This window comes from Camellia sinensis, chromosome 10, assembly GCF_055761805.1.
Source record: "Camellia sinensis isolate YWXY chromosome 10, ASM5576180v1, whole genome shotgun sequence".
NCBI lineage: Eukaryota > Viridiplantae > Streptophyta > Magnoliopsida > Ericales > Theaceae > Camellia > Camellia sinensis.
The window spans coordinates 171,038,770-171,051,806 of record NC_138970.1 but is presented as its reverse complement, the minus strand read 5'-3'; the positions used below and the strand labels follow the sequence as shown (position 1 = coordinate 171,051,806).

General features: G+C 38.8%; 1 protein-coding gene across 1 annotated transcript; it reads right to left on the bottom strand.

Annotated features, from left to right (window-relative positions):
• Window positions 1-10,650: 10,650 nt before the first annotated feature.
• Window positions 10,651-12,453, bottom strand: LOC114299217 (uncharacterized). Its single transcript, XM_082890616.1, has 2 exons — window positions 11,716-12,453; window positions 10,651-11,610 (listed from the first exon to the last, which is right to left on the bottom strand). Exons 1-2 carry the CDS (start codon window positions 12,451-12,453, stop codon window positions 10,651-10,653), a joined length of 1,698 nt encoding a protein of 565 aa, XP_082746742.1.
• Window positions 12,454-13,037: the final 584 nt, after the last annotated feature.

Sequence of the window (13,037 nt, the reverse complement as noted above, 5' to 3'; positions counted from 1 at the left end):
GGCCTGCAGAAAAACAGAAATGTGAGACAGTACTCTCAGTGAAGAACAGAAGAAAAATCACAAGTACAAACAGAAATACTTACTTGAGCGGAGTGTTGGAGCATAAGAGCATAATTTTCATACTCACTAAGCTTGCTATTTCGCTCCAAGTCATTTGGTAGAAGAAGAGCAGTGCTAAGGGCGACAGCAACATTAATGTCGTCAGCACTTTCACTAGCCATGATGGGCCTATCCTCCAGGGATAGATCAGGGGCCCAGGGGATGTCGGGCTTCTTCGAAGCCAAGGTCGTCGCAGACGATGACCTTGGCCGCTTTGATTGTGTAGACACTGAGGGTTGGCCCTCAACAGATCTCTTGGTTGAAGTAGAGGCTGATTTTTTGCTTTCTGCTAGTTTAGAAATTGGCAAAGCATCCTCAGCCTCGGCATCTGTAGCCTTGGCCTTAGGCTGAGCCTTTTTTACTCTCTTTGGTTTGGGTGGAAGCATTGATTGCGTTGGTGCGGCTTCAGCGTCAGTTGGAAGGTCGGTAAGAAGGTCTTGGACGACAGGCCTTGGACGAACCATTTCGGCAGTCTTTACAAGCTTTCGTCGGCGTCTACGTTCAGGAATTGGTATTAAGTAGGGGGCCGAAGTTGATGGAAGATCGGCTGGGTCAGATGTGGATTCTTGATCTGTTCGGGATGTAGAAGCAGTTAAGGTTGTGGCTGTGGGTGGAGAAAGACTCTTCTTCCTTTTTCTTGGGACGTCGGGTAAGGTGGATTTGTATGTAGGGATGAAGTTTAGTAATACTGGAGCTTTTCGTTTATGGATTGGAAGGCCAAGAAGTGTTTTCAGATCTGTTCCTGGGAAGAAGGATTGACGAAAATTTTTCGGTGGCTGATGAAGATCTGCAAAGAAACGGACGTCAGAAACAAAAAGTATTAAAGTCTTAAGTAAAAACAACTAAGTGTTGACTCAGGGCTCTTACTCTTGCCCTCTGTGATTGTTCGAGGAAGAGGGTAGAGGTGGACATCTTCATCTGGGCCAAATTCCCAATTTCCAGAAGCAATGAGAAAATCATCTCCAGCCCCCTTGTTGGAGTCTGGGAGGTCGGCTATAATTTTGTACTGAGTGGATCTCGGCTTAAGGTAATAGACAAAACCCCTATCCTTCAGATCAAGAGGGCACATGGTATAACAATATTGAAGGTCGGCTAGGGTGATTCTAAGGTTTTCTTGCCTAGCCAAGGCTATAATACCGTTAATTACCCTATAGGAATTGATAGTAAGCTGCATAGGGTTCAGCTTATAGAAATGGAGAACTTGACGAAAAAGGGGATCAAGTGGAAGCCGAAGTCCACATTCGGTAAAAGCAACTATTGGAAAAGGCATTGTATGGTCTGTGGGCACGATGGTATCATTATCTCCAGCCAGCTTAAGGTGAACGTCGGCTGGGATAGAGAATTCTTGCCTAAAGTATTCAAGTTTTGTTGGGGTATTTACCCTATGCCTCCACATACCCATTATGTCGGCTTAAACTAAGAGGAATATGTTTCAGAAGATGGGCGTTTTTCAGGTTTCCCTAAAGATTAAGGGTTCTACAGACAAATCCCAAATCTATGAAGTATGAAGATAAAAATCGAGGGCACAGATCTGGGGCAGATACAAAAAAGAGAAAACAAAGACGAAGTTTCAGATTCAAGAACAGAGGTATAGTTCTCAGAAACAATAGAGATGTAGAAACAAATCAAAAACAGCGGTAAAGAGAATGATGAAAAAAGCATAGAAGTTCAAGGTAAAACCACAAATTCAAGATACAAATAAATCCAAGACCTCGAACAAGATCAGTAATGGCAACAGACAGACAAAAGCACATAAAGAGAATGGAAGAATTAAAGGAAAGGGTCTTACTAGGACAAATGAAGCCAAGGCAATGCTCGCCGAACCCAGAAATTATTTGCAACAGCAAAAGAAGGCTTTGCAAGAATGAGGGATTAAGCGCAGTTCCAGAACAGAGATTGAAGCGATGGCAGATTCGAAGAAGAATGAGCTTTCAGAGAGAGAAAGAGCAAGAAGACGGAATGAAAAAGTGAAGGAAAAGAAGAGGCAAAAAAGAGTTTTGTCAAAAATGTGAAACGGCGGCAAAATTAGGGCAATCATTACGCCTAGGGTAACGCACGCGTCAGACGGCGCAGACGAAATGAACAGACAGCTTCAGGCGCGTCACTGACACGCTCCAGTAAAGATGAAATACGTAAAAGAAACAGTTAGATATGCATGACAGCTCATGTGCGTGGGAGAGTACGACCGAAGCCTTGTTCTCCGAAGAGAACACGTCGGCTGAAAGTAGATAATCTTGGCTAAATAGTTTTTGAGCCATTACTCAGAAAAGAAGTGACAAAATTTCGGAATAGATTCCATCACCTCAGAATGCCGAGGTAATAGAACCTAGGGGGCAGTTGTGGGGATATATTTTCTGAATACCAACACGTAGCATGGTGACGCCGACGTGTCAGCCGAGGTGCCACGTGCCCTGGTAGTTAAGCCGAGGTAATCTCGGAGAAGCCGAGGTCATCTCCGAAGATATCGGAATCCGGGATAAGGGGCAAGAGTCCTAAGGCAAAGAGGGGACTTAACCAAGATAAGGATAAAGCTCTTAGGGAGTTTATCTTTATCTCTTGAAGAGTACAGAGTAAACAGTAAATTGAAGTTCATAGAAGTCATACTTCTAGTGGGACTTGGATTGAATATATTATAAAAGAGAGGCACCCCCGTGGGTCTAAGGTATGTAATTTATACTTTGAGTATTCAGTTTAGTACTTGATTATCTTTGAGAGATATATTGACTTGATCGTCGGAGTGCCCCCGGGTGGAAGAACCACCGCCGGAGCTTTTTCTTTCTGTTTCAGGTTGCTTAAGCCATCTATTCTGCTTGTGCTCTCCAGCTGATCACTAGACAGGCAGTGTGGTCAGATTTTCACCCACACAGCAACTTTTTGATCTCAGATGAGTCTTCTTCGGAAAACAGAAATTGAGTACCCGTCAATTGGAAACTACGTTATATCAATAATTCTATGGTCTGAGAAAGGGAACAATAAAAAATGGATAAATTACATTTTGCCCCTTTGTTTGATTACTTTTTCACTTTGACCCTTAAAGTTTATTTTTTCTCACTTTGACCTTTCATGCTTCAAGCTTTTCTTAATTTATTCTTAAAGTTAATTTTTGTTAAAAATTATACAAAAAATGACATATTAACAATCACGTGTTATAAAAATATTTTATTATATATAACTTACATCTCTAATATAAAGTTAAACTCTAATATAATGATATATTTTTTTATATTATGTGACAGTTGTTATGATGTTTTCTATCTAAGTTTGAATATAAATTAATTTTTGGAGTAAATTGAGAAAAAATTGAAATATAAAGGGTTAAAGTGAAGAAAAATAAATTTTAAGGTCAAAGTGGGAAAGTGATCTAATATAAAGGGGCAAAGTGTAATTTATTTAAAAATGATAGGAATATCAAATCTATAGTTGATATTTAAAGTTAATGTTGTAAGTCCATACCTTAAGTAAATCTAAACTATTGATGTATTTTCTAAAATTTTATATTTGGATTTTAGTATTGCTCATGTTGTATGTGTCGTGGTTTGTGATTCAAACTGATGTGGCATGATCTATCATTGAAAGGAAAAAAGTTTGACTTCTCAAGCAGAATATTTATGTAAAATATTAAAATGATTGGTTATTAATTGTTATACGTTTGAATAAGATTTGTATTATAAAAAATAAATGGCTATTCTTGAAATTATATTTGTCATATATTTTTTAAAAATAAACATGATTCAAACATATAGTTACAGTTATTCAATCATCTTAATTTTTTACATGAATATTCTACTCAATCAATCCTAAAAAGTGAATTGTTTGAATCACCTAAATCGATTTCAAAATGGATCTACCAACCCTAAACGCTCTCTCAAATTAAGATGACAACTTGAAAGAAGCCAAAACTAACAGGTGATCAGATTGCATAAGCTATTTTTTTTATTTAAATAATATTTTATATTATGCTGTATGTGTTAAAAAAGAATAATTTTAATTTTAATTTAAAATTGAAGTGTGATTTTGCTTATTTATTTTGACAATCTTAGTTTATCATTCTATAAAGGGGTTTTTTTTGATAAATTCTCTTTCAAAAAATTCTATTCAATTAGATCCTATTTGAGGTAAGAAGACCAAACACCCTCAATCTCTCCTACCCCTATTAATGTTGATATTTAATGTTGATTGTCATTATGTTTTGGTAATTCTCATACATCAAGATGTTGACTGTCACTATATTTATATTAATTTGAAATAAATTTTTGTTATCGTGTTGTCAATTACATGATGTGAATATTCACATCATGTAATTGTAATGAATATTCACATTAATTTGAAATGAATTTTTGTCACTGTGTTGTCAATTATATGATGTGAATATTTATACTAAAACATACGAATGCGAACATTCACATCACTACATTAGATGAGAGAAAATATCTACATGTTGTGAATGTTCACATCATTACATGTTATGAATAAGAATGTGTTGTCAATTAAAAATATAATGAACGTTATTTTTAATGTGTTGTCAATTAAAAAATAAGAAGGTTCATATGTTGTGAACGTTCACATCACTACATTAGATGAGAGATAATTTTTCAAAAAGGTATTGTGAACGTTCACATCAAATGAGAGGGAATGTTCACATTATTTTTAATGTGTTGTCAATTAAAAATATATTCACATCAGATGAGAGAGAATGTTTACATTATTTTTAATGTATTGTCAATTAAAAATATATTCACATATATAAATAATAACATCAATATTATTTAATTTGTGTATGAAATTTCCTATGCCTTTGTCCTTTCCCTTCTCTCTCCTCCCCCAACATTAAGTATCAATATTAAATTTAAGGGTATAAGAGCCTAAGAAAATACTGTAAATCAAGAAAAATTACTTTACGGAATAAAAGTATAAATACATGGGACTAAGTGTGGATTAAAAAATTCCTTCATGAACTTCTTGGGGTATAATACTTCTAAATAGGATTTATCAATAAAAATCCATTCTATTAAAAGTTTTTTTTTTTAATTTTAAAAAATGGTATAAAAGTATTACTTGAATACTTAGGCCTCATTTGAGAACATGCTATTTTAATAAACATGCTATTTCAATAAACATGCTATTTTAATAATTTTTTTGATTTTTTGACTAAAATATGTGGTAAAAAAAGACTAGTATGTTTGAAAATAATTTTTTAACGTTTTACAAAAAAAAGTGAAATGAAATAATTTATAAAATAAAAAAATACGTAAATTGACAATTTTGACCGTGAATTTGTACTCACTTGTAGGTGAAATAATGTGCTGACGCGACAGCTTGCTGTTTGGCTGTGGGAAATAATGTGCTGACGCGACAGCTTGCTGTTTGGCTGTGGGAGTCAATAGATTGTTGGGAAAACATGAAGACACATTATGGGACTTGAGCATTTTTTTATTTTGAAAAAATTCTTGTCACGCCCCTAACTTGCCCCTAAAAGTTTGGGCATGACCTAAGCAGAAAAGGACACTTAACCTGGTTCCAAAAAGGGGCCTGACCGGAAGCTGTAATAATAAGTGATATAAACCAGAAAATATGACATCCATTGAGCTACTAAGTCATGCCAGGATCATAAACATTTCATAGGACAAGTACACCAAAAGCCAAAATACATTTGAGAGTTAGTTATTTACAGGCATATACAAATCCAACCCCGAGGTGGGGTATATAACAAAATCATTAAGTACATAATAACTTAAGCCAATAGCAAAAGTGTAAGCCATTATCTAGCAACTCCGCAAAAGTAGGGTCTCGACCCCAAGCTTGGTTGTGCCTAGGCTAACAAAAGTATGACGATGCCGAGCTAAGATCGACCTCCTGGTTGATCACCTACAGAAACAGGCATAACACAGGGTGAGCCAAGCTCAGTGAACAATAGTACTGGTATGCCTGTAACATAATTAATGCTGAAATCATGTAATCAGTCTGTCTCTGTACAGCTTGTTGGGACAACATAATCGGTTTATAATTGTCATAATGTGGCCCCTGGCCTAAGAACTTCACACATTCAGAAAGGGTCCTTGGGTTCATAATTTACAATCCATCACATAGCCCTTTGGTTCTTTTTGATTCACAAGCTTACAATAGTATCATTCACATTTCACACATCGGCCCTTGGCCTCATAATTTCATTGTTCACAAATGGCCCTTGTCCACATTGATTCACAATTCACAATTGACCCTTGGTCACATAGTTTCACATTAGGGCTCGTAGCCACATTGATACACAAATGGCTCTAAGCCACATTGATTCACAAATGGCTCCAAGCCACATTGATTCACAAATGGCTCTAAGCCACATTGGTTCACGAGTTCACAATTGCCTTGATACGTTTCATTAGTCACAAGATTTCACATAAGATGTGTGCAACTTCACAACCTTTTTCAATGTTTCCACAATTTCGTATTGGATCACTTATAGCAAATATATCATTTCATGCCAACACAAGTTTGATAGTGAAGTTCGTAACGTCAAGATATAACGTCAATACATAATATGACAATACTTTCAACAAGGGTCACAACGTCAATAAAAATAAATACTGAGTAGAGGTACATTGAAGTACTATTACTCACTGTGTTGTGTCGGTGCACTTCCTTTTGAGGCGTTTCCTACACACACGAAAAATCACATTAGTCCCTTTTATCCTTGTTAAATCAACATTCGGTTCACTTACTTTGATTGAATTAACGAACATTCAAGCAATATAAATTGCAGATTTTGACAACATTAGAGGACCCAACACGCAAAACGGAGCATCCCAACTTTTTTGACTTGAGCCGCACGTGCGGCTAGGATCTCCCGCACGTACGGCACACCTCCCGCACGTGCGGCATTGAGGCCCCGCACGTGCTTTTTTTGCAGTGTTGAAGTCCAAAATTTTGCCATTTTCCCGCACGTGCGGCACTGACTCCCGCACGTGCGGCTGAGGTTCCCGCACGTGCGGCCTTAGGCCCCGCACGTGCGGCGATTCTGCACCAAAAAGTCCAAAAATTCTGCACAATTCCTCCTCTTGTAGACATGTTTAGGGCCTCAAATATCTAGCTTTAAATTACTAATATATAAGCTCAAAGCATATGAATACATGTGAACAAGGATCAAATTACATGTTTCATTTGAGTAAAAATCAAATCATGAAACCACAACTTAAATTCACTCCAATTCATAAGGTTCCTACTTGTTCTCACATCTCAATACATAAACATAAAATCATGCCACTTACTTGAATTCAAACAAGTCAATTGAAGAAGTAGAGTAAAGCCTCATAGGTACTTCAAATTGAATCAAAACATGCAAAGTAAGGTCATTTTGCTAATTTACTTCCCATACTCACAACACCACAATCCCAACTCTTAGGTACATGATTATAGAAACATCTTCACATAAATTATGACAAGAAGGGTTGTGGATGAAAATTAGACAAACATTTACATACCTTAAGCCCAAATCTCAACCTTCTTGAGGACCTTCTCTCTCTACCCTTCAATTCTTAGGTTTAGAGTTATGAATTCCTTGGTTTGTCAAATGACCAAGAACACACATATATATTTCCATAAAAAGGGAATAAGACGAAAATCAATCGTTTACACATCCGAAAATTGAAATTTCACAGAAGTGCTTAATATTACCTAAAAATTATGCTGGTTCCAAATATATGATCAATTTTGACTTATTAAGCCGCTAAGGCCCTCCATTTCTACTTTATCATTCTAGTAGTAACAGATACACTTCCTTCCTAACAGATACAATTCATTCCACAAGGCATTACAACATAGTTACTTGAACTTATTTTCTTGTACAGTTTCATCTTAGGCATTTAACAGCACAGAATAAAGGACTAACATATATCACAAGCACATATGAGGGTCGGGTTGTTACACTCTCCCCCCCTTAAAAAAGTTTGGTCCCTCAAACTTGCTTTTACCTCAAAACGGAAACAGATATTGATACTGTTGCTGCATATCCTCCTCTTTTTCCCAAGTAGCTTCAGTGCCATAATGTTCTTGCCACTCTACCTTTACCATTGGAATTTCCCGATTGCCCAATTGCTTTACTTGTCGCTCCAAAATTCGAAGTGGTCTTTCTTCATAGCTTAACTTATCATCTAACACAAGTTGGTGATAGTCTATGACATGAGATGGATCTGATAGGTATCCTCGAAGCATGGAAACATGGAACACATTATGTATTTGACTCATACTCGGCGGAAGAGCCACTCGGTAAGCTACCAAACCCACTCTTTCTAGAATTTGGAAAGGGCCAACATACCAGGGTGTTAATTTACCCTTTTTCCCAAATCTCGGATGTCCCTTTAACAGGGTGACTTTCACGAACACATAACTACCCACTTCAAATTCCAAATCCCTTCGTCTGTTATCTGCATAGCTCTTCTGCCTGCTTTGTGCCGTTTTTAACCTCTCCCGGATAATTTTAACCTTTTCAGTTGTTAGTTGCACAATTTCAGGACCCAACAATGCCCTATCCCCAACTTCAGCCCAACATACAGGGGAACGACACGGTCTTCCATATAGAGCTTCATAAGGTGCCATCTCAATGCTCGAATGGTAACTGTTATTGTAGGCGAACTCTATCAGCGGTAGATGGGTTTCCCAACTTCCTTGAAAATCCAATACACACAATCGGAGCATATCTTCTAAAGTTTGTATGGTTCTCTCGGATTGACCATCAGTTTGAGGGTGAAAAGCGGTGCTGAACGCAAGTTCGGTACCCATAGCCTCCTGTAAACTTTGCCAAAATCTTTAAACAAATTTGGGATCCCTATCTGACACAATTGACACTGGAACACCATGAAGCCTTACAATTTCATTTATATACAGTACTGCCAGCTTATCCGCATTATATTGAGTCTTCACAGGCAAGAAGTGAGCAGACTTGGTTAATCGGTCTACAATGACCCAAATCGAATTCATACCTCGAGGAGTCCTCGGTAACCCCACAACGAAATCCATGGTCAAATGCTCCCATTTCCATTCCGAGATTGGAAGGGGTTGTAATAATCCTGCTGGTCTTTGATGTTCCGCTTTTACTTATTGACATTGTAGACACTTAGAAACAAATTCCGCAATCTCCTTTTTCATATTTGGCCACCAAAAATTTTGTTTTAAGTCTCGGTACATTTTAGTACTTCCCGGGTGTATTGATGATCTCGAGGCATGTGCTTCTCCTAGCAACTTCCGTTTAAGCTCCAACACATTGGGGACGCATATTCGACTTTGAAACTTTAGTACCGAATCTACGTAACTGAATCCCGATGTTGGTTTTGCCTCTAACTCTTCGTAGATTTTCCTTAAAGTCTCGTCTTCCAGTTGATGTAACTTAATCTCTTCTAGCAAGGTGGGTTGAGCTCTTACTGCTGCTAGTATGGCCTCCTGTTCACGTACCACCAGGTCCATATTCATTTTATCCAGTTCGATCCTCAACTCTTTTCTTTCTACCAACAGATTTGCCAAATCCCCCATATTCTTCCGACTAAGTGCATCTGCCACCATGTTAGCTTTACCAGGATGATATTGGATCTGCAAGTCATAATCCTTAATCAACTCAAGCCACCGCCGTTGTCGCATGTTCAACTCTTTCTGGGTAAACAGGTACTTGAGGCTTTTATGATCAGTGTAAACTTCGCAGGTTGTACCATAAAGATAGTGCCGCCATATTTTCAAAGCAAAAACTACTGCCGCTAATTCGAGATCGTGTGTGGGATAATTCTTCTTGTGGGGTTTCAGTTGTCGAGAAGCATAGGCAATAACCCTTCCATTTTGCATTAGCACACAACCAAGCCCCTTGTGCGAAGCATCACTGTAAATTACGAATCCTTCGATACCAGATGGCAAAGCCAGAACTGGTGCTGTCGTTAATCTTGTTTTTAATTCTTGGAAAGCGGATTCCCGTTCCTCTGACCATTCGAATGCAACTCCTTTTCGTGTCAGTTGGGTAAGTGGCACAGCGATTTTGGAGAAATTTTGAACAAACCTCCTGTAATATCCAACTAACCCCATGAAACTTTGTATCTCAGTTACATTAGTGGGAGTTGGCCAATTCACAATTGCTTTAACTTTGTGTGGATCAACAGAGACTCCTTCCTTTGTCACCACATGCCCCAAAAATGCCACTTCTTGTAGCCAGAATTCACATTTCTTTAACTTTGCATACAGTTTCTTCTCCTGGAGTGTTTGAAGAATTAGGCGAAGATGATTCTCATGAGCTTCTGCACTCTTCGAGTATATAAGGATGTCATCAATAAAAACCACCACAAACTCGTCTAGATAGGGCTTGAAGATGCGATTCATTAGATCTATAAATGTTGTTGGTGCGTTTGTAACTCCGAAGGGCATAACCAAAAATTCATAATGACCGTATCGGGTTCGAAAAGCTGTCTTCTCCACATCATCGGCTTTAACTTTCAATTGATGGTAACCAGACCGTAAATCAATTTTTGAGAAAACTTGTGCCCCTTGTAACTGATCAAATAGGTCATCTATCCGTGGTAAGGGGTACTAATTTTTAATTGTCACCTTATTCAGTTCCCTATAGTCGATACATAACCGAAGTGTTCCGTCCTTCTTTTTCACGAACAATACCGGCGCACCCCAAGGAGATATACTCTGGCGGATAAATCCCTTGTCAAGCAGATCCTGTAATTGAACCTTTAACTCTTTCATTTCAGCTGGTGACATCCTATAGGGTGTCTTCGAAATGGGTTGGGTTCCAGGCGCCACTTCAATTATAAACTCGATTTCTCGATCTATTAGTTGGCCCGGCAATTCTTCGGGAAAAACATCCAGAAATTCACGGACCACTGGGATCACATCAATATTCTCATTCATCCCTTGCCCTTCCAAAACACTACATAAATACCCCTGACAACCTTTTCGTATTAAGTTGCAAGCCTTCACGGCAGATATCAGATAAGGTGGCGAAATCACTTCCTGTCCTTGAACCATAGACTCTGATTGTCCCGGAGGATAGAAATTAATTTGCTTAGTCACACAGTTTATAGTTGCACCGTAAGCACTTAGCCAATCCATCCCCAGAATAACATCAAAATAGGTCATATCGAGAGGCACTAAATTAGCATACACCCGAATATCCCCAAGTTGAAGTTCACAAGCTAGGTATATAGTAGCACAAATCATAGACTCTCCCAAGGGGGAGGACACACACAACATGTAAGATAAGTTTTCTTCAATTTTATCTAAATTAGGAGCGAAGAGTTTCGACACAAAAGAGTGAGTGGAGCCAGAATCAAACAATACATGCGCAAATTGACCATAAACAGTAAATGTACCTGACACCACTGTTGCTGTATTTTGTACATCACCGGGAACCAAAGCGAACACCCTACCTTGTCTTGCAGTGTCTTTGTTATTACTCGGTTTGGCAGCCGCCTTCGCATTGGGGGTTAGTGTAGACCCCGCGGAACTTGTAGCGGATCTATTGCCTTTTTGTTGAGCCCACTGTGGGCAATCCCTTACCAAATGTCCCGTTTTTCCACATTTAAAACATGCTCCTGTCTTCCAGTGACAAGTTCCTCAATGTTGCCTTCCACAGTCTGGACACACCGGAGTGGAATTTTGAGTAGTAGTAGTGGTGCTGAAGTTCCCTGAATTGTGCTTCTTAGCGGGTGGAGTAACGGATCTCTTTGACCATTGGTTGTATTGTCTCTTCCCTTTCCACTCGGAAATCCGATTCTGGGCCGCAAGGTTTCCTTCTGCGATAACAGCCCTTTCTAGTACCTCAACATATGTGGGTAATTTTAGCATATTGACCCGGTCTAAAATGGCACCCCGCAATCCCCCTTCAAATTTTCGTGCCTTCTTATAGTCTGTATCTACCATATGAGGTGCAAACCGAGCTAATTCAGCAAATTGGGCCTCATACTCTGCAACAGTCTTATTTCCTTGTCTAAGAGTCTCGAATTCCGTCACCTTCTTATCTCGCATGCTTTGAGGAAAATACTTATCATAGAACAGCTCCAGAAATCTACCCCATGTTAAGTCCCGATGCACTGCTCTTGTAAGCATCCACCATCTTCGCGCCTCATCTTCAAGAGTAAAGGCGGCAAGTTGCACTTTCTGGGCTTCAGTACATGGAAATACTTCGAACAATTTCTCTATTCCCAGTACCCATGCTTCAGCTTTCATAGGTTTTATTCCCCCCTTAAATGACGGTGGTTTCATCTTTTTAAACTCCTTTGTGAGAGTGATGGTTCGGTCCTCAACATGAACATCTTGTACTACAGGTGGAGGTACTGGTGGTGGTGGCGGTTGTTGCTGTTGTTGCCTTAGGGTCTCCGCCATGTCCATAATCATTCTTTCCATTCGGTCCAACTGTGCCGAGGTAGCCTCGTCCGAATCTTCTACCCTTGTTCTCACCATAACCTACATAACATTCAATTATATCCGGCAAACAAAGTTCAAATTGTTAGCGTTAGCAGAGTACATTCTACGTTGCCATCGATCTTTCATACATTCTCAGGATGCCATGCATGATGCTTAAGTCTTTTCTAGACATCCTAAGGCTCAATGGATCTGTGTGTGGGATAGCAACTCGTGCTCTGATACCACTTGTCACGCCCCTAACTTGCCCCTAAAAGTTTGGGCATGACCTAAGCAGAAAAGGACACTTAACCTGGTTCCAAAGAGGGGCCTGGCCGGAAACTGTAATAATAAGTGATATAAACCAGAAAATATGACATCCATTGAGCTACTAAGTCATGCCAGGATCATAAACATTTCATAGGACAAGTACACCAAAAGCCAAAATACATTTGAGAGTTAGTTATTTACAGGCATATACAAATCCAACCCCGAGGTGGGGTATATAACAAAATCATTAAGTACATAATACCTTAAGCCAATAGCAAAAGTGTAAGCCATTATCT

Bases quoted from the DNA above. Each gene is read 5' to 3' on its own strand.
- LOC114299217 (XM_082890616.1), bottom strand. From the start codon at position 12,453: ATGGCGGAGACCCTAAGGCAACAACAGCAACAACCGCCACCACCACCA. The intron at 11,611-11,715 runs GTGTGTCCAGAC...GATTGCCCACAG, and splicing joins CTACTCAAAATTCCACTCCG to TGGGCTCAACAAAAAGGCAA.